General features: G+C 38.3%; 1 protein-coding gene across 17 annotated transcripts in view; it reads left to right on the plus strand.

Annotated features, from left to right (window-relative positions):
• srcin1a (SRC kinase signaling inhibitor 1a) overlaps positions 1 to 23,146 on the plus strand; it is a 112,634-nt gene that overhangs the window by 21,674 nt on the left and 67,814 nt on the right. The window contains exon 1 of one of the 17 annotated variants that reach the window (XM_008415868.2): positions 20,402 to 20,529. The exons of the other annotated variants lie outside the window; for them this stretch is intronic. Within the exon in view, the coding sequence (XP_008414090.1) occupies positions 20,505 to 20,529 (25 nt within the window). The 5' untranslated portion in view covers positions 20,402 to 20,504. Of the gene's footprint in view, positions 1 to 20,401; positions 20,530 to 23,146 lie in introns of those variants that run through there. 17 annotated transcript variants of the gene reach the window in all.

Below are 23,146 nucleotides of genomic sequence, written 5' to 3' on the forward strand. Positions count from 1 at the left end.
TCAGAAACTGTCTAATAACAAGGAGTGGTGCTGGCSTTCAAAACATATCTTATTTGTCTCTTCTTCTCCTCATTTCCTCGCTTGCTCTCGTGCTCTCTTTCTTTTTTTCTTGTTTCATCTTCACGGTTGGATATACCTGATGCTCCCTGGGCCTTGTATGAGTCAGTATCGATTTCTCTTTCCTTTGCTCTCTTGGTGGGTGTTTGACGCAGGGGTTCAGTGACACACGGAGCTTTGTTGTTGCCCTTTATTCCATTTCACCATCCCCAGTCTGGTCCAGCCTATCATATCACAAAAATGTTCCGTCCTTGCCTCACCTATATGACTCTAAAACCCACAATTCCTGCTAGACTTGCCTCTCAGGCAGAACAGAGTAATTAGAAATAGCTAGATTAAAGATAATTTAATCAATATTACATCCAGAATAAGTCATATCAAATTCTTGCTTTTGAAGATGAAGATTTTTCCAAACATCATAAGAAAACATAAGAAATGACTGTCTTATTGTGTCTTGACTGTATTATTATTGTTTTTCTTTTGGAACATGGGCTACCTGGTATTTTGTTATTATAATTATGCTTCAGTTGTTTAAGTTTCAATTTCCTTTCCGCATTAACAATTGTTGCAATAATAATAACCTAATAATGGTTAATATTTTAGTGCAATAGATGCATTAGATATAGCAGACTTTTTTTCTACTGCAAAAAAAAAATTAATAGCCTGTAACACCTGCTTTAATCATTAATACTCCACCTCTAGAAATCAGTTTAATAATTGTAGAATCCTTCTCTGTAGATTGATGAATCATCTGTTTTGCTAATGAAGCACTTTGCATATTCTCTGGCACTGATAATTTTTATAAGGGCTTCCTGTTTCCTTTTTGTATCAGTACAAATGAAACATCCTTACGTTCAAAAACTGCAGCCTGACTTCTGAATCAGCCAAGTTTGATTGCATGTATTGTCTGTTTATGCTGATAAGCTGGAAATAATCACAGCGCTGGCAAGCTAAAGGCATTCTTCGAGGTAATTTGGTGGTAGTGTTGCCATGGCACCCTTTCTCCACAAGAGAAAGTGTGATTGGTGTTTGCAGACTCTTATAGGCAGGTTGATTTCTTGCTCACTGAGAAGGTCTGCATTACTTAACATGCTGATAGTTTTTGTGTTATCCTTGAATTAAAATCATTGAAGCCAAATGTAATTCTTCTCGAGTCAGTAGCTGTGTTTTGAGTTTCCTGAGCAAATATTGAAAAGCAACCGATATGTAATCTGGAGACATTTTGGTATTCACACATCACTCCGTGCATGAAGGGGTTGCTTTTTCTGTTTTCTGATTGTTAAAGTGAAACACATGCAGCTTTAAAGACATAAAGAAAAACGAAATGGAAAACACCATAAAGAATGAACATATATCCAGAGTTTCAGTCAGTTAAAGGAAAGTAATTATTTTTAAAGCAGTKGTTTYCTTCATCATGAGTTTCCCAGTTTTTGAAAACATTCACCATAAGCATATGGACAGTTATGCAAGACCAGTGTTTGCTAGTGACATATTTTGTGCTGATTGTTTTAGAGGTTTGTCTCTGAATTACTGCCATGACTGATATTAAACAGAACCATTGTTTTTTTTTTCCATTAGCATGAAAGTATACTAGCCACCAGCACAGCTAACGACRTGTTTAGATGGATTACATTAATAAGAGTGTTTGTTTTTGAGCCAGTCAAAAACAAAAGCACAGCCTTTTCTTATCTGTGGATGTAAATGGTGTGTGTAATTGCAGCAGTAGTTAATCCATGCTGTTATTCGAGGGACAAATAATAGCAGAAAAATGCCTCGATGGTGTGGTTGTTTCATGCTCCAAGCTTAGCAAGTGGTTGTGTTGCTCAGCCTCGGCCTCCAAGCATGTTACATTATGTTCATCCTTWCCTTGTCATCTAGGTGTCTCTTCAGCAGCTGGTCATGCTGCTCGTTTTATAATTTTAATTACACTTTAGGGTGTTTATTACGATGCCYCTTAAGAACTCAAATACCTGTTTATTAGAAAACGAAGCAATATCAACCTTTTTTGGGAGTTAGATTTACTGGTATGAATGTGACCTTCCCTAACCCTCAGACTACTAATAAAATACAAGAAATGACATGAAACATACAGGTATGTCATAAATGTATGTCTACACTCTCTGTAATGCTATCATTGTCACTATCTTTCCAATCTTCATATAATTGATAATCTGAATTACTGCTGCTTTTGAACTTGTTCTCACTCTTTCAATTGCAGTACAAAATATTGTACTTGTTTGGGCTTGTCTGGACCTGTCGGCAACGCAACAACATCAGCCTTTGGTTAGAATGCAAGCCAGTGGAGGCACTATAATGGTTTGGGCAATGTTCTGATGGAAAAGCTTGGATGTCACTCTGTCACAAACATCTTGCCTGAGCATTGTTGCAGTATGTATGAATGGATGTAAACTCTTTCAGCATAATTATGCACTGTCACAAAAAAAATGGTTCAGCAATGGTTTGAGGAGCTGGTTCTGACCAGGTCTCCAAATTCCACAGACACAATCCAATTAACCATATATGGGATGTACTGAACGAAACAGGTCCACTGTAATGATGCCCTGTCCCTGAACTAGGACCTACCACCTTAGAGCTACATACCTCGGTTCACCTTGGAGTACATGCTTGAACAGGTTAGGGCTGTTTGGGCAGCTAAATGGGGACCARCCTATTATTAGGCAGGTGCTCATGATGTAATGTGTAATCTGTGTATGTTGTTACAGGTGAAAGGGTTGTGAGAGGTGAATAGTGTTGGTGTCTGGGATTTTAAATAGATATCGTCTTACTTTTTCCCTGCACAGTTGGTTGTTCCTGGTGCCATTAAATCTTCTGTTTGGAGTGAGATGTCTTGGTTTACCTTTGCACCTGTGATTCATTCACAGACTCATTAATCTATCTCTAACTGTTATCATCATAATCAACATATTGCTATTGGTATTATCACAATAATTGTATAGAAGGCACAAAAGATGCCATTTTGTCTAGGAGAGGTGATGGACATTCATTCTGGCAGAGCTGGGCTCAAAGTCAGGCTTAGGAGCYAAGTCATGGTGTATATGCGTTTACATGCGATCCTTGGGGTTAAGAGGCATAATTGTCTGTCTTATTGCAGATTTTGTTCATGTGTAGTCTAAAATGACCAGATCYAGGGGTGTTTCAGCACTTGTTCCTCTCTCAAATTGACTGACTGGCTTGTAGAAACCTAATTTACCACAGGCTGCAGCTCACGACAGAAACGTGTTTGTTGTAAATCTGACATGTTGGCCAATTCACTTTGGTCACATCTCATTGATTTTCAATCACTTATGTGGAGGCAACTCTAAAGAATTTCAAATAATTTCAAATATCCTCAAGCTGGAAAAAAGAAAGTAGGGTTGTGGTTGCATTACAGCRGCATCTCTCAGCTTTATTGATCTGCAACCAAACTTATTATAGGACAGGCTAGGATGTGCTAATATTGTAACCAAATCATGTCGAGATTAAATTTGTACAGCAATGTACTTCTGAAAGATATGATTAGATATTTTCTGTTTAATATACTTCTATTTAAATTTATTGCCTTTGCAATCTAAGTAAAAAAAATCTATAGCTGCATGGAGAGAACACCTACTGGTATAGATTTCTGTTGGTGAAAGACTGGTAAAGTGCAGCATCTTGTACATACACAAACTTTGTTTAATCGTGTGTTCGTGTAGGGTGGGGTGACTCTGAGCCAGCAACTCAGTCTGTACCTTGGGCCGCCAGCACTGTCTGTGCAATCATGCTCCCATTGAGAACGGCCTTTCATCTCGGGCCTTTCAGAGAACCCTTTCAGWCTCAAAAATAGAGAGATGGTAAGACGTCGATCAAGAGGGAGAGAAAGCGCCAGGAAGAGAGGAAAGGAGGAAAGTGCTTCTGCAGCCGCGAGCGCCCGTCTCCAGTCGTCTTCGTGAATAAGCCCGCTTGTGATGAGGAGCACAGATGCTGAAAGAATGTATAGCAGAAAAAGCGAACAAGAGTGAGAGATGCTGTTATTTAGTGTGTTCACTATGTTATCAGTCAGGCAGACTATTTAAACCCTTGCCGTATTCTAACTTCAGCATCTCTTAAAAACATACTCACTGAGGCGTAAAGTTGCTGTGGGAGGGAAATGGTCTTTTGCTGTTTCAATACAGTAGATTACATTTAAGTGTAGAGCAAAGATGCATCACTCAGTTGGTCACAGGATATTTGCTGTTCATAGCTGAGTGGAGCAGGTTGAGTGGAAGGACACTGGAGGTTTGCTGGGGGTCCAAGGGGAAGAAATGTTTGAGGGKGACTACCAGGTGCTCCTACCTGATGGGCGGCCARTCGGCCAGGTGTGGGTRTTAGGATGCGGTGATGGTGCTGTAKCAGGTAAGCCTGTTCAGCTTCAGGTATCCATTATACACAAAATTAAAGCCAACAGTAGGTAGCTACACTTTAAAGTTTTYCTTAATAGCTCTAAATGTGACAGGATTCTTACACCCTGCTGGTTTGAAATGTAATTTTGCTAGAAAATAAGTTGTACTTGTTTTAGGTGGAAAACGCCTCCTTTTATCTTCTATGATGTTTCGCTGTGTTTCTTTTTGCTATGTGTAATATTTATATAAGGGAAATAAGYTACAAGTTTTGTTGTCTGTCATAAATGATTTAGAACTGCTCTGTATGCCAAGAAAAGCCTGAGAAAACAATCATCACAAACGTGTGAMACAATTCTTGCTTCTGCCCCTGTAGATTCTTGGATCTGTGTGTGTTTGCAGGAGTAGATTTATTTATTTTTTTGTATGGCCTTTAAAACTCATACAGTTTTCTGTGTGAGGAATGGGTCTAATTTAATGTCAAAAAGAAACAAATACTTCTGAGTTGTGGTGAATGCGGTCAATGTAGTAAAATCATACTTTTATTGATCATTACGGAAACAATATAAATTCATTTACAGCTTCCTGTTTGCCTTGTATGTCTCTTGAAAGTAGATATTTATATACTAGAATGGATAGAGAACTCTGGAAAAATGTGTCTGGAAATGGATCTGCTGGAACGCCATGTATGTTTCCGCCCATATCATTTATCTGCAAATGATAACTGCTGACCCATGAATATGACTTTGACCTCACAAAACACATTTTTTGAACCATTTTATATAATAATGGATACAAGATATCACACTCATTTTCAATTGGGACRAAATGCCAAAGTGATAAGATTTTATATCCAAAAGGTCAGCGTTGTTTAAAAATCACACTGAACTGTGGAAAAACACTTTTTCTGGCTTTCATTCAACACAATTCTCCATCGTCTGTGGGATGGATGGATACTTCAAATTGACTGGCTGGTGAAGGCAATAATTCTGCACTCATGAATTTTTATGATGATGGGATATTGATGCAAGTTAAGCTCAGCAGTTGTGCATCCACATATAGTGAGCATCTGTAAAAATTGTTTGGGATAATTTTCAGAATTCACAAGGAAATATGATGGTTATGACTTCCACCTCCGTGACAAGACAATCAAATGCTACGAGCTGCAAAAAAAAAAAAAATCACAGTGTGCTTGCATGCATATGTTTGTGTGCTCAACAACCTTGCTTTTTTAATAGATTATGATCATGGCATCAATTATTAATAACGATTATGAATCTTAATGAMTTTTTAGCAGCAGAATATTGCCCTACTCCTTCGACAGCTTGTATGAGCAACCTGGGATGTTTCTGAATTAAATTATGCATTTATTGTAACTTAGATTAGTGTTAGAGGATACAGCTCGACATTRGATTGCTTGTCACTTTGACAGCGCAGCTTTTACACTGGGTTGTAAGGAGATTTTGGAAGAATTAAGACAAATCATTTATTATCTTGGTGACAGCCTGAGAAACGTCCTTTTGTTTGGAAAACAAAGTGAAGAAGGGTGGCGCTAAATGGAAGTGTCCTAGCAGAGAAAGAGATTTGGAGACAGTAGGAGGATTGGCAGGGGTGTGCGTGTTTGAGATAAGCGACAGATAGATGGGAAGCCAGGCAGAAGTCCTCTCCCACATGCTGGAATCCCAGAAATGCCTCCCACAGAAACTGTGAAGCACGCTGCAGTTGCACTGTCACGCAAGGACATATGAAGGACACAGGCAGAGGGAGACAAAGAGGATGGCTGTACCTGGCAGAGACCGTTCACACTTAGAGGAAGGAGAAAAGATAGACCTTTCTATTTATTGAATGATAGTGCCATGGCTTTGGCTCGCCTTTGTAAAAAAAAAAAAAGAAAATAACTTTTACTGGCCATTTAAAGGAGCAAATTAAAAAGTAATACCGCTCTTTATTAAACAGAATTAGGTATTATTACTTTCAAAAGCTTTTAAATGCTTCCACTTAATGCAGTGAATGGGTACTGTGGCTGGTAATGATGCAATTTWATTTACCACTATATGAACACTGGGTTTGTCCTTTTTATGTTAATGGAAGTTAATATGGTTTTATCAGCAGGATTCACATGTTACAGTATTCACCAGTGTTCAATTTATGATCTGAAATATACTAAGGTAATCGTCTACATGTGGTTAAGATCATTATTTCAGCATACATGGTAAAAAGGAGGAATCCTTTGCCATAATTTTATTTTACTAGACTAATAAGTATAACACCTGGAAAAACACGTGCAAACTTATGGTTATCACATTTGTGCGTCATCATTTATGTCCGGTGATGATATAAACTATCCTCAAAGCACAGTACACTCTGGAGGTCATGGCTTGAAAATGCCAAAAGAATTGCATAATTTGCAAAAGAATTTGAACCCTTGAAATGACCATGGTTACTACATAGGCAAATACATTGAAATAAACACAGCAGATTTTAATAACCAATCTCAAATATTTTTCTGACAGTCCAATAAAATCTACATATTCAGCTGTATAAATGCTAAAAATACAAAAAATATATGTTTCAAAGTTGCACCAAATTCACAATTCAGATAGTATTCAATAACTGCATAGTTAATTGTATAGGTTTGAAGGGAAATGGATATCTTCATTTTTTTACCTTTTCAGATGTTGGTTTGAGACATTAACTCAAACACTGCAGAAAAACACAAGTGATATTAATAGTTATATTAAAAAAAACTTGTTAAAGGCCCAGTATTCTTTGTGGTTAAGCTGAATAACCATGAATTCAGCTTAATTCTGAATTCGTGGTTATTCGGTCTTGTATTCTCTTCATTCTTTTCTGTGTTTCACCTATTCTCCTTTCCCTACTGTGTTCTCCCTGTGCTGCTCTCTTTGCTCCTTCCTTTCCTTGGTAACCGTATCTATGCAGCAAGGTGTGAGCAGGGCTATTGGGGATTCTCTGATTGGCATTTTTGATCATGAATAGCGTTTGCCCGCAGTCTACAGAATCCTTTGGTTTCTACTTGGCACACAGCGGCAAGCTAATACTCAGTGGCTTCCATTCTGAAGAGATGTTCATGAATATGTCGGAAACCAACCACTGAGCTTGTTTCTGCTCGTTTACATTGAAGTCTTTTCAGCGGTTTTCTTGGTAATATTTCAGCCTGATATTTTTCCCATTTACCTTAAGCTGGTAGACACTGATGGGAAAGATCAGTTCTATGGGTGGAGTATTATTGGAGGTTATATGTGGGTCAAGCTTTGCGTGACCGACAGGCTGCCATTATCACCACCCTAATACACAAAAGACCAAGAKCATAAAAGTGCTGGGAGGGATAAGGGGAGGGGTGAGTTTCTGCTGGTCTCTTTCTGACAGGGAGAAGAGACTGAACATCGATCCCATGGGTTTCCAGCCTAAGATCCTTGGACCATATTTAATCTTTGGAAGTATAGTGGTTGATGCTTACTCATGCTAATATCCTAGGATTTAAATAGTTTGGATGTTTTATTTGCAGATAAATGAAGAAAGTGTGGGTCGTTTTTATGGKKTTTTTTTTGTCAAGGCTTTTATTTGTCTTGTTACATGTATAAATATGCTATTGTTKACCCCAAAAGTTGTCATCAGGATGTTAAGATTACATGGTCTTCTGGTCTTTTTCTATCCTGTCACTAGATGAAAGGGGTCACTTTCAAAACCTGGCTTCACTCCCACTTCCTCTCATCACTTTTTTTTTATTTGAATACACCTCATATTTCAAATCGTTTCTTTTCTTTTTCTTCTCCTTTCAACCATATTAACATCGTGCAATTTTTCGCCTCATTTTCTCTCTCTGTTGACAGCCACCCCTATCTGCTGGCAACCTAATTTGTTCTGCCAGTGACACTGATGTGTAATCGGGTAGAGAACAAACAAACAAAACAAAGGCCTGGTCTTTCATCTGACCTACAGAAGTTAGAGCTGACCTGGTGTGAACAAATAAATAATAGAAACAAAACCAAAACAAAAACTGCATAAATCATGTTGTTGTGGGCATGTCTAACGTCGACCCAATACTCACATACTACTGTTTCAGCTTGTCTGCAGCAACTTGGGAATTTCATCTTCTTTTTTATATTTAGCCATGTGAAGSAGTCTCGAGGTCAACCGAATCCTGCTGAGACCGGGAGCGTTTATGAAGACAGATGACAGATGCTGCCATCAAAGATTGATGGCAGAATAGAGAGCAGCCCATTAAATTTGACTCAATGGCATCCTAGATGGTAAAAGGAAGATGCACCTTGAAAGCTAACAGAGATTTGTTGAAAWTAGATTGMCACTGTGATAGTAAGGATTAGAAACATACAAAATTATTCACAACCCTTAAGCTTTTCCACGATTTGTCAACATAACAATCATGAATTTTCACTACGATTTTATATGATAAGCAAACACAAATTGGAGCATTATTGTGGAAGGAAAATGATTGATGGCTTAACATGTGAATTGTGGCTTGCGGTTGCAGGTATATTAATTTTCTCCTGAGAGAGAGTTCTACCTTGTAGRACTATCTTTTGCTGGGGAWTGTCTTCTCCAGCTTTTGCACATAGCAACTGAGTCTTTTTTGCAAAAACGCACAGGATTAACTAAGTTGGGTGGAGGTTTTTATTTTAACACCAATTACAAAATATTGCCACAGATTCTTATGTGTTTAGGTCTCTAAACTGACTGGGCCAGTCTAAGACAAGAACCTGTTTCGACCTAAATATTCCCATTGAAGCTCTAACTTAGGGATCAAGTTAAAAGTAGCTATGAGCAACAAAAAATGATCTTCGTTATGAAAAATGCAAAAAACTATTCTATTATAAAAGCAAACTGTATTTTAATGAAATCTTCTAACCTGATTTCTAATAGGTAAATCATTTTAGTTGTGTTCTAGGCTAAAAGAACATGATAAAAGTCACTTTCATTTATTTAAAGAAAAATATCCCCACTGAATGATGCTGCCTCTTCCTTATTTCACAACAGGAATGACATTTCAGAGTAATGTSCAACCTTTTAGGCTAAAAGTTCAATTTTGGTCTAATTTGATCAGAGAAACATGTCCCATGTTATTTCCTTTTACTAGCAATTATCATTTACTTGGTAGAGGTATCAAAGTAAAGGGGTCTGAGTACAAAATGCATGCCACACTTTTCACATTTTGATTTRTTTAAAAACTGAACACCATAAATTATTTAAATCACTTCTTATTGGTCCATCACATAGGAACATTTCTAATATACCTATTGCTGAATACTTTTTACAAGGCACTGTATATTACCTTCAATCTTATGTACATAGTTTTACACTCTGTCTGCTTGAGCCAGTTAAATCACCCTGCACTGACAGCTTATGTTGTTGCTTTTTGATCCAATGATTCGTTTGACAGTCAAACAACCAGAAATATCACATTGAGTTACGCTGCACTGCTTTTCAAGTGAACAGATTGTAGGCTGCAGTTTAGGGCTACAATTTTTTCATGATCATCTAAATTCAGAGGAAAGGCCTGGGCTGGAAGTGGGATTTCAAGCAAAGGCTGGGAGTTCCTCTTGGATCTGTCTGGCTCTAAGTAGTAAATTCTCACATCTCCCTTGAGGGAGCCCCGGATTACCTGCCTGTTAACAGGGGAATTTCCTTTGGCTGCTTTGCAGGCTTCATTTTTGTGTCTCTTACAAAGTAATTAGAAGTGTCATGAATATATAAAAACCTTGAAAGCTGACAGATGAACTTGTTTTTTTTTTGCTTAGAAACGAGCTCTTAGGATCTGAAGTACCAAATATAACGGTRAATGTAATAGTTTCTTTAAAAAGAACAAAAGCACTGCCATGATGTTTTTTGTAAGCCTTTTGTGATTTTTGTGTTTGGATTGGCATTCATTTGGGTGTTTTTCTCTGTGTTTTTGAAAAAATATTACATCAAGGAGCTACTTTAYTTCCGTGGAAACGTAATGGCTCACTGAAGGAGTATTTCAGCTGCTTTCTTCATCATAGGTGTTGAATATGCATGGAGAAATCTCTCATTTTTTACTGATTGTAGTAGCTTACCACTGAATTTTTACTTACACTTTCCTGATGCAATCTCAGTACCATCTTTTTTTTGGATAAAAAACCCCCCAGCATACCACACTATTCAAACCTCATATGARTCATTGCAAGTAAAACTGACGTTTAATAAAATGTTACTGTACCAGATGTGGGTGTGTTCAAAGTGTTAATCCCCTTCAGTATTACAACATCAAACTCAAGTTCATTTTATTGGGATATTATGTGATAGACCATCAGTAAGCATTGTTTTTATATTTAAAAKGTCGYGTGCATCATTTTAGTTCATACTTTCTATAACCATCTTCTGCTGCATCTATAGCTGCAAGTCTTCAGCAGGTTGTCCTCATCGACTTTACACACTTAGAGATTTAAATCTTTGAYGTCTTTTCAAGTAAACTCAATCTTATTCAGATAGGGTAAGGAGAATCTGTCGACATTAATCATTTCTCAATTRCTGGCACATATTCCCAGTATTATTTATGTCTGAASTTTWTTCTGAGGTTTTCAAATAGAAAAATGTACATTAATCTTATTTGTTTCATTGCTACTCTTGTTGCGTCTTTGTCGTTACTGTTCTGCTATAGTCTTGGACCCTTTGCAGGCTCCAACAGATTTTCTTCCTGGATTTCCCTTACTCCATCTTCTTATAAATTCTGCCAAGTTTTCACTTTTCCCTGCTGAAGAAAAGAATCACCACAGGATGATGATGTCTTACCATGGGGACGKGGTGTTCATGGTGGCTTGCAGAGTTAACTTTTCTCCACATCCATGTTGGCTAAGAAGTTTAAGTGGCTCAACTAATCAGAGTTTTATGTGCCCCTTGCATGACTTGTGACAAACTTCAAACTAGACTTTTCTTGGCTTTCTTCCAGATGTGACTTTCTTCTTGCCGCTCCTCTATAAAGGCAGTATTTGTGGAGTACGCCACTGAGCATTGGATGCCACCAAAGTCTCCCACCTGAGCTGTAAATTTCTGCAGTTCCTCTATTGTTACCATGGGCCTCTTTGCTGCTTTWCAGTTTATGCTCTTGTTCCCCATCCTGTCTGTTTTGGTGGGCAGGTTTGTGGTTGTATCATTTTTTCTGTTTGGAGAGGATGGACACATGGGATGTTCAAAGCTCATGTTGTTGCTTTATAAGCTATTCTACTCCACAACTTCAATTTTGACTGCTGACCTAGTGGTGTGGTCATTGGTCTTTATGATGTTTGTTTGGTTGTTTGATAACTCTGAGACCTTCACAGGACAGCTGTCCTTACATTGATAATAAACTAGACAGAAATAGACTTTATTTACAATAAGTTAATTTGGTTTTACTGGATTCTATTTAAGGATTTCAAGGTGAAAACACTACACATTAAAATTACATTAGGTTTAATGTTGTAACATAACAAAGTATAATTTTACTTTGGTAACTTGAAACACTTTGTGGATGTTTTCATTATTTTGCCATCTTAACAGAACTTAATTTGGATATTTGTGGGCGCAGATGACTGACAGCCCAAATTGAATTTAATCAATCACCTGCAGAAGACTCTTGCTTGCCCTGTTGAGCAGAGAAAGAACAGAGAAAAAAGCTCTTTTAAGTACCTCCTTGAGAGACACATCTACTGTATTTTCACAGCCAAAATAGAGAGATTTTTCATGTAACATCACACAAATGATTAAATCTCACCATCAGTAGACATTTTGCATTTACTATTTTCCCCTTCTCCATGCAGTTCATTATTGCTGGTTCTTCAACTCACTTTTTCATGCGGATGTTTAACTGAGGGCAATTAAATTAGCCACTGGTAACAGAATTGTTTTTTATGTTAATTATATTAACATGTGTTAATCAAATTTAATCAGAAGTATCCCTTTTGATGTGTTAAAATCATTGATACAGTCAAGACTGACTAAGCTTCTATTTTCCTGTCTTTTAGTTTAAATCCTTTTATTTTTCTTCCAAGGACTATAAATTTTAACAATCACAGAAGCTCAAACACGCCATTAAACCCCTTCAATAATAAAAAAAACTTCTCATAATTTGCCACCCTTGAAACGTTAATTCTATAATTCAGGGTTAAAGGAGTGATGAATGTGTTTATGTGTAGTTTTTTGTCAGCAGGAAAGATGGATGGTGGGAAAGCCTCAAGGCCAGACCTGAGCTGCACAATATGGAGAATGTTTTAAAGTCAAGGAGCTCACACGGCGATGCATAGTGTGGACTATCCTCGCTCTTCTGTGAAGTTAAAACTCCTGTCGTCATAGTGGCAGTTTGATGTAGTGGTGTAGTCCTGAATGTGAAGGCTGCCAACACACAGGGCTGAATGTTAAAAGCGAGAGCTTCACAAATTAACATCTGAAAAGAGGGAGTGACAGAGTGCAGCCACGATGGAGCCCAAGTGCAGTGCTGCGTAGCCGATACCCGATCGATATGTCACACAGTCCCGTCCAGCTTGCTGGGGAAAGGACCGGTCTCCTTCAGACCTCACTGACTCTTTGTTTCCTCCAGTGCTGAATCCTAATTTATCCACATTGCTAGAGGCCGAGTCACTCTCTTAAACAGTCATTAAAAAGCTCCTTAAAACGTCACAGAACATTGCACTCAATTTTTTTTTTTTTTATTGATGCAGGTTTCGACATGAGCGTTTCAGTTCCTTGTAAGGCAAAACCTCCTTAATTACTAAGCAATACAGCATTTTAAAAATTCTAACCATCGATATTTGTGACCAGCACAGATGATAAAATTTTAGCCTGTTAACTTGTTGGAGCAGCAATCTCAAATGCAGGATGTGGAAAACATCCTGACAAGTTTTTAAAGGAAAGAAAACTGCTCTTGTCAGAACGTGGTGGTCATCGGGGGAAGGAGGATTGATGGATAGACCTTCAGGGGACAACTTCACAGAAGTGCTGAGCAAGTGCAGCAGCATGATTAATGTAAAGCCCTCTCTATATTTGGAAGGCTGTGGGACAATTTTAGATTTCCTGTATGTGGAGGTAGAGGCTGTAATTACATCCCATAGAGCCTGTTTTAGTAAAAATGAATCTCTTATAAAACAGGTTTGCGCTGAAGAAAATCAATCTAAGACTTTGGTTTATTCTTAAAATATGTTTAACTAATACTTAGCAACTAATTTTTACCAGCAAGTCCGATGAGAAACATTTGCTCTGGTCAGTGGTTTACATAAAATTATCACAGCATGAATATCAACTTTATTTATGGTGTTAAATAATTTATTCAAACTATTTTTCACCAGAGGGGAATAAACGAAACATGCAAATTCAACGAATTTAAAAACCAAGAATTTGGTGCACAAGCGGATTTTATCTGAACCACATAAGGTGAAAGTTTAACAGCACCACCACAAGTATGCATATGTAATTTAACATAATAAATTTCATTGGAGAGAAATGTATTAAGTTAAATTTCTCTTAAATAATCTTTTGGCATAACGCAAGCTGGATATTTGACCATTCTTCCTGTCAGAATCTGTAAGCTTACTGTAAATTACTTGGTGTCCTGGCAGAGACTTGAATATTAAACTCAGCTCACATTTTCTCAGTAGAGGTAAAAGGTGTGCTTAGCATCACTTTAAAATGCAAAGCATTTTAAACAACTGACCCATACTATCCCGCTTATGAAGGGAAATAGGAAAATTGGACATAAATACCATGATTTCTGCACTGTAAGCTACGACTTATTATCTGAGATACTGAATATTGGTTATTTATTACATAAAATAAAGGCTTGAAATCTTTCAGTCTGTATATGAAATCTATATAGTTTAAATTTCTAAAACAAGTGTCAACAAATATAGAATTTTTTCATAATACAGTAACTTTTAACTCAGATGTACCTGTATTGATGCGCAACACTTGAATGTCAGTTTTACAGTGGGATGTTGTTCAGTTTTCCCTTGGAGTGATATTTATTGACACATTGCTGTGATTCCCGTCTGTTCTAACATTTACAGAAGCTAACATCCCAACACGGGTCTGATATCTGAGTTAAATTCCTCTTGAGGCAAACACTAATGATGGAGAAACTCACCCACACAGTGACGAACGTTGTCTGACACACATTCAACATCCAGCGAGGAATAAAGCTGAAACAACAAAAGGTTTCAAAAGCTGATTTCATCAGTGCCTTTCACTTCGGCTGACTCACTGATGTCTGACATGGGTCATTTGTCACCAAGCACCACAGCACAGGCTTTAGGGATCCTGATCACATAAAATTGAGTTATAGGACCCAAAATACAATATATTACACCTGTGTGAGCCATGGTACAGGTACCGACAACTCTGAGAAATCCTCGGAGAGGTGTTGAAGGATGGATGGTGGAAATAGCATGGTGACGGTGTGGTGAAGAAGCTGAATTTTGATTTTCAAACTAGAGAAAACTGGACAAAGAGGAGGATTTTTTTGTGTTTGTATATATGTTTGGGCCGATCTTGGTAAACTCATAAAAATATTAATCGAATCTTAAGCTTCTTTACACTTTTGTTTTTCACACATCACTCAAGCTCAGGCCTAAAATTTTTATAACCATAGTTGCAAGAATGTTAATTTCCTTAGTGGCAGCCTACTGTGTGTGTGTGTGTTTATATAAGAAGTCAGAAAATGAAATCTTTTCTGATCCTGTGCAGACCACTCAGCCTCAGTGACTCACATTCATTGTGAATGCGTCGGAGAGATTACCTAAACGACGCTCAAGTGGCTGTAAATGAAGCAATCTCCTGCGCTGCCTATCCATTACTGTTAGCATCATGATTAGCTTGCAGCCATTTACTCAGCAAATCCATCCATCCATCCGTCCAACTGTCCTCTCGTTGCCTTCACCCACTTTCTTCTTGCGCTTCTGTCAAAACCCTCTTCTATTTCATCAATATCTGCATTTTCTAGGAGCATCTCTTATCAGCTTTTTTTTCCTTTTCCCTTGGACTTTCTCTTATCTCTGCCCCACGAGGCTCAAACTGTCCTGTGTGGCCATGACGAGCTGTAATGAGACGAGCACTTTTGCCTCTCTGCTCACCTTCCAGAGATAGAGATAGTAGTTTCATTTCTCACTCTACAGCTCTCTCTTTTACTGTGTGGGACAGTTTAGACGCAGCGTCACAATCAAATCTACCCTAAAAGGTCAAACTTGCATTTACTTGACTTTTGAAGCAGCCTTTTCTGTTTCATGTCAAGATACTGCACTCATGTTGAAGGAAGCATTAGGTAGCTGCAGGTGGAGGGCAATTCTAAACCTCCAGTGACACAGACAGCTGTGTGAGGTTTTGGAGTCATTTCTCATTTCTTCTCGATTTTCTTCCGAATTCTTTAAGATTTTTTAAGACGATCCTGAGTAACATTTATTCAGACTTTCTGAAGGTTTGAAGAAATCATTGAAAACTATTTTATCTGTTTTTATTTACATGAACAATGGTATTTAAAAAAAAAATTACATGTAAACCTCTCAATAATTAGTGAAAAATATCTTTGTTGGCATTACAGAAATTAAACTCTACTCATAGTTACTGTTGGTGTTCCCATACAGTCTAGAAATGTCTGGAAAATAATATAATTTGATTAAACTATTTTACATATCTTTAAAAGTAGAAGCTAAAATAAGACGACAGAGAGATATTTAGATTTTATAGATTTTACTTTTTTGTCCTTTTGTCTAAATTCTGCTCGTTTGACCTCTGTAGGAGGTCTGTCATAAATTCATAGTGAACAGTTGCATTTATTCTTTACAAACTTGCAAGATAGGGACTAAGAACTCTGGAAATTGAACTTGGAAAAGTATGTCATATTGAAATAAAAAACATTTCCAGAACCCTAGAACCAAATGTGAAATAAAAATGAATGCACTTTGAACTGAGCTGAGTCAGGTGCAGCCTCCCAAGGCAAATTGAACATAAACTGTCTATTTTGTAAGTTTGCAGTCAAAAGCCCCTTATTGCTATTTTTGCATCTTATTTCAGAGACAGATTTGCAAAATGTATTGCACTGTGACATTGAGGCCGTCATCCTCATGTGGTTCAGCCTGCAAGTATAAGCTTAAATAACACATTTTTTTCAAGCAGTGGCAGCAAACACAAACTGTTTGATAAAGGATGCATTAGGGAGCATGTGTGGAAGTGGTGTGGAATAAAACAAGTAGAGAGAGCTGGATGAGGATGGTAAGATGCCGGACCGCGATAAATGACGTATCAGAAGGGAGTGAAGCCTTTGCGAGCACAAAGAGGAGGGCCAGTGGGACGAGAGGTGAGAGTTAAGAAGGAAGGTGGGCAGGGTGGAGAACTGAATAAACATCAGGATGATTGAATGTGATGGGGAGAGGTGGAGAAAGAGTCTTTTCCAGATGCCTCACTCAAAAGATAAAGGGAAGGAAGGAGTGTTGGTTATCTCTGGGGGAATGCTCAGAGAAGGAAGTGGAAGATGGAGGGAAGGGGCAAGTAGGGGGCAAGTTGAGTTTTACGGTAAAATAAGCAGCAAAGTGCAGGACAGGATGTTAACAGCAGGAAATAAAGGGACAATGTGTTGTGGTCTTTCTTCCGTAACCAATTATGGCCTGTAATGACCAAATCACTTATTTGCTGATAGGGTTTACCAGTAGTAACTGAGCTAATAAATCTCAGATGACTTATTGCAGGCACACAGGCACATATAGAGACAACTACACACACCATGAACAGTTTACTCAAAAAGAAGCAAGTGTTGGCTTATCTGTGCACTGGATCACAACATCCTCTCTACTGCAACATTAAGTAAACCTGGCGAGATGCTAATGCAATTACAACACGTCACCTCTGTATACAATTCAGAATAATTAAAAGGTCAAAGAGGACGCGGTAAGCCATTAATATCTCATCTGTATGTATTTGCCGCCACTAAATGGCTTGGTGAGTAGAGGGATGCTGCTAAAAGGTAGAGGACATGGTGTTTGTTGCTTATTTACTTGTCCTTGTGAGGCATTAACTCACATCGTAAGCTTAACAACATGTTTCGTTTTCTTTGTCGCATGTTCAAACAGCCACAGATACGTTATGAAAAACCTTGCACTCACATGCCACACAATTAATGTTCGACGCTGCTGATATGCCAGAAATAATTCAATATATGTCAAGTCACCTTGTGCCTTTGCATGGAGATTCCTTGGGGAGGGAAGCTGTGTATTCAGCAGTTGTCTAGCCCTATGTGGCCATTGTCAAGCTCGCACTGCTCAGCGGGTATAACCCTGCACAGAGTGAGACATCTGCAGGTTTCATCCTCGGCTCTTTAGAAGGAGACTGGTGGGTGTGTCCTTGGTCTTTGTCTTTCAATCCACGCTTTCTTTTTTTTTTTAAATGCACAAAGAGTTTGTGAACTCATGGGTCTGTAGTATAATGTTAACAAGTGGGGCATTAATACAAGTGCATGTTGCAAAATCTTTTTTTTTTCTTCCTTTGAAAAGTGTCCTAGGCTTAGTGTTTCTGGGTTTCAATTCCATAAAGCCATTTATGGATTCATTCTGTATTGTATAAAAAGTCAAACTGGACAAGTGAGTTTTTGTTTTTATGTCCGTTTTCAGCCCTCAAAATCCCCAGCCAGTCATAGATTATGTATATCTCTTAGTTTTTTATTTTATTTTAACAGGGCACCTCTCTTCCACTGTTGCGTCATTCTTGCTCATCAAGGGGAAATGCTCCAAAGTCAAGATTTCTATGCAATCAGATGTATTTTATAATAATTTGGAATGAATCAGACTGTGTTTTTTATGTTTTAGCTATGCATGTGAGGGTTATTCCTCCCACGGTCAAAAACATTCACGTCAAGTTAATTGGCCACTAAAACGTATCCCTTCGTTTTAGTGACACATGGTTTTGTGTCTCTGCGTTGCAATTCAATGAACTAGAAACCTTACTCAGGATGTCCACTTTCCAATGACAGTTGGAGATGCAATGTGACCACCTGAGTCGGTAGAATTGATGAATTGGTCCTAAAACTCACTATATATTGTGGGGTTGTTGTTTTTGACATTGTTGTTTTTGGTTGTTGTTATTGTTGTATTGTGTTTGTTTTGTTGAACCTGGTTGTGGTTTTGGTAATTCCCCTCCACTGTTTCCACATGTTTGCATAGGATGAGGGATTGCTGTAGAGTCAGTTTGTTTTGTTGGAACTCAACAAAATCTCTGTTAACATTTGTTCTGTTGATACCGAAATGTCAATTAATCAATTAATTATGTAGCCAATTTCTGATTCCTATCTTTTATTAAGTGTTGTCCATTTCAATTTTAGCCAATTCCTAATTATATAAACCACATAGGAAAAGTGATCATTAATTATTCGTATGAGAACCAGAGGTGATGACATACCACATATTATTGCATTGCCATTTTAGACTATTTCAGCATTTTGTGTTGGGGTGTAGCACGGCTAGCATATCGAGATAAACATTACTTTCTTACTGAGATTTTTCAAAAGACTGTCAACATTTCCAAATGCAGTATGTGCCACGACAGACAGAGACGAAAATAAAGAAATATACCATGGCAACTTTATAGTACTCCTTTAACTTTCCTCTTATCTGCTGAAGCTCTGTGCTTTATTGCTCTCTCGAAGGCTGAATAAAACTCAGACATATCTCAACCTGTCATAGAAAATTTCATTTCCCTTTAAATAGATTTTTTTTCCATCTTGTACTTCCTCTAATTTCAGTTTTAGATACCTCAGTGATCCTGACGTTATGTGGCTTTGCACCTTTTCCACAGCTTTTTCAGTTTGTAATGGCCTGGTCATCGATCAGAGCTTATCAAGGTGCAAATACTCTTATTGTGGTCACCAGTCAATTTCTCTGGGCAGCCATAATCCTCTTCAAAACTTTCAATATTTGGTCTCCAATTGACCTTTTTTCTTCTGCGTATGATGGCCTCTCAGGTGCAGATCAGGACTTGCGTCTTACATATTAATCAAACATTAGTGCTGTCTCAGAGCAGACCAACGAAGGCTCTCCCTTAATCCACTTTTGGTTTTACCCACTGCCTCTGGTCAGTGTGATTTCTTTGCAGACTTTTCTCATGGATCTAAGTTCAGACCCACTGGTGTTAATTACCACAGCACTTCTCTCGCCTCCCCAGACTGTGATTGGCTATCTTTATTTGAGCAAAGAAGTGCCCTTGGGGCTGTGTACTGTGTGTGTAGATTGTGCGCTGCTTTGATTGCAGGCTCTTTTAATAAGAGCAGATCAAGATGCAGAGATTGATGAGGTTTTCTGCTCCTGTGGGCTTCAACAAGCTTGCGTTCTAATTTTGTAGACTGATGAAATCAAATGTGAAATTTTCTTTTCTCGGGATCTGCAGGTGGAGGACAGGAAGAATGTGGTAAATGCAAAAGTAGAGACAGATGGAGGTAAACAAGGAAGGAAAGAATGATAAAAACTGGAGGACAGGGAAGGCAGGCAGGGAGCGGAGGTGACTGAAGCAAAGGATGAGGTGGGATTTGCCAGTGGAATTTGTAATCCAGGACTCTGGCTCGCTGACAAGCGCTGTCATAAACACACACAAACACACATTCCTGATCGGGGAATGGCCTCCAGCACAGAATGAGTTCATCCAGGTCTACATTTAGAGGCTAGTTGGAGATGACCTGTTTGAAAGGTGTTTTAGGGCACAAGTGAGCCATGTTTTCTCCGCCTGCCCTGCTATCTTGGCACGACCACTCAGATGGACATAATAAGAGGGATGGAGGGAGCAAAAAATAAGACAGACAGTCAGGGACATGAAATCAGACAGAAAGGAGAGAGTCAAGTTCAGAATTGGCAGCCTTACTTGCCTCTCGTCTTTGTATTTTCCAGTACTCCTCCTCACTCCCTCCTCTTTCCGTATCCTTTTGTCCCTCCCTGCCTTTGATTTTTCTTTTTCCTTTTTTATACTCTATATTCTGCTTAAGACAGTGGCCAAGTGAGGAGGTGACAGAAGTGGATGAGTGAGGAAATGTGTGGACGGATGGGATGACTTAGGCAAGAAAAGAAACTGAGGGACAGAGGGCTAACAGGAGCGAGGATGGAAAATGATGGAAAACTCTCAGGTGGGAACTTGGAAAGCTCCCCTCACTTCTTTAAATAATTTTTTTGGTCTATTTTGTATTTTTTCCTGCACTCTCTTATTTTAGGGAATCCTTTCCTGCTTGGCGAAATAGCTCAGATGCTGGAGGTGTTTAATCTTGATAACTCGTGGCGTTGTGGGACTCACGGAACGCGCGTCACAATGTGTTTGTGTTTGATTGTTGGTTGTTGTCATGATAGTCACGTAGCTCTGCTGTCTGCCTCTGCTTGCCTCCTGGATGTTCAAAGGCTGTGGAGCTCGGTGGCTCCTCCAGGAGTCAAGCTGTTGCTGCTGTTGCTGCTGCTGGCTCATTCGCGTCAAGCGTCTTCACAAACTCTACTATAGCTTCATGCATGCCCTATGGGGAGGTTTAAGTCATTTGTAGCCAGTCAGGTTTAGTTCCTCTTGTTCCAGCTGTTGCTTCGTTCGGTGTCACACTGAATCACATCCCCGGCTTTTGATAAGAACTTTTTGTGTCTTGTTGTTGAAGCTTATTTTAAATTCCTCTCAGTAATGATGCCAGCATGCCAAAACCCAAGCCTTCAATCAGTCAGTGTCAATGCTTCCTTTTCCAACTATTCCTCATGTTCTTTTCCCAGTCCCTCTGGTGTCTGCTCGCATTTGGTGACAATAGGGTCTGGGGATTCTAGCAAGATGATGTTAGCAGGACAGCTGGGCCTGTTACACTGGTTATTCCTCATAATTACATCCACTCTAATGGCCTCGGTGACGGAGTGTGTTAGTGTGTCGTAGGGTTACAAAGCCCAGAAGCCCAGAGTGTCACTGAAAATGACAAGTGATTGCTACATTTTTGCTAGATCTCACATAAACAGTTTAAAGTTTACAATGTAGGCATGCAAAAATGGCACCTTCTCAATTAGACAATGCAGTCTGGCAGTATTGGTTCAGGTGGACTGCTCAGTAACCTTCAATGGAGGCCAACACTTCACCGCCCTTCTTTCCGTTGCTTCATTCGCAGCACACAATGTCACAAATTAGACATGCATATGGGTGTGAGTGTCAGTGTGTATTAAACCCATGAAGTAATCCTTGTATCAGCAATTGGCCTTTTCATGCTCTCTTGCATTGTTGCTTTTTGCGAAGACACTTTGCCCACCCTGTTAATTAGCCAGGTGAACCCCAAGAGTTCAAACATAATTTATTCATCGAGTCCTCAGTTCGATCTCATCACTGAGAGTTAGTGTGTGTCTGCATGTGTGCATTTAGGATCAGCGCCAAGAGGATGTAGGGTTCAAAGAGTCAAAGTATTTAATACACACACACACACACACACTCAGACATGAAGGATTTGACTTTTAGTGAATCAGCAGCTTCAGAGATTAAAACAAAGCAAACTCCCCTTGAATAAATTATTTTTTTTTCCCCTATATTGCCTCTTAATACACCTACACATGGTTGTCTCTTTTGAAGGAGTTTAAAGGATTCTAGACAGCTAAAGAACAGGCAGTGGAAGATCAAAAGTGGGCAGCTGACATTTTCCTGTGTTCTGAGATTTCTTATAACTGTAGAGCAAATATGTGTTGGGCTTAATTTATCAAAGTCAAGTGAGTATTGAAAAAGCTAGTGTGCCTATCCTTAACTACTGTCTTTTTCAATACTCACCGTCTTGAAAGCAACAGTTCTTTTTGTAATTGTAAAAATGCACAGGTCAGAGCTGTGCAAAAGTCTTGAGCCATTGCATTTGTTTTGCTTTCAAGGGATAATCTTTTGTTTGAAAAGGCTATTGATTTATGGTTCTCTGGGATTTTAAAAAGTGTTTCAAGTGTTTTTCTTTGAAAACTCATTGATTATTCTCCCATTTTCACTATTTTTTCTGATATATTTCACAATTATGCACTACATTGGTTATTTGGAGGTTTTACTTGTATCTTTTCTGCTCATGAAAGATTTTTTTTTATTTTGCTGTTTGCTTTCCAGTCATATCACTTCATTACCAATTCTTAAAACTATTTCATACACATGGGTTGCCATTTTTTTTTCTTTCGAGTTTCATTTTGTACCCGTTAGCAAACAATTTTGGATACCATTTAATTTTTTGTTGTGAGCCTTTTGAAACCTAAAAACTATAACAAATTATGATTTCTTTTCATGCTGGTAGATAGTAACAACTGAAGTAGAACATTTAATTTCCTTCAGTAGAGATTAGAAAATTACTCTAAATTGTTATCTGTCAAAGCAGATACAAAGCATCACTCTGATAAATATTAATGGATGCATTGTTGGCAAAAATATAAAATGACAAAAGGCTCCTCATTGTGCCTGAAATTGTGTAATCAAGGACACAAATTCAACAAAACAAGATAGATGTAGTTTGTAGTTCCCATCAGTGTATATACATACATTACGGATTACCTTCTGAACTCAGTGATTAATTGGATATTAATTGGATTGATCTAAATAGACTCAGTTGGATTTTATTAAACCAGACATAAAAGACATGATTTTGTGCAGTTTTTTTTCTAGTAAAATGCTTTGGTATGATATATAGTTAAATAAACAAAATTCAATTGAATGTAATAAAAGTCTGTTTCATGCTCTATTTTTGTTTTTTGTATATTTAATGCTAAATTTTTTTTAAC

This window comes from Poecilia reticulata, linkage group LG8, assembly GCF_000633615.1.
Source record: "Poecilia reticulata strain Guanapo linkage group LG8, Guppy_female_1.0+MT, whole genome shotgun sequence".
Taxonomy (NCBI): Eukaryota; Metazoa; Chordata; class Actinopteri; order Cyprinodontiformes; family Poeciliidae; genus Poecilia; species Poecilia reticulata.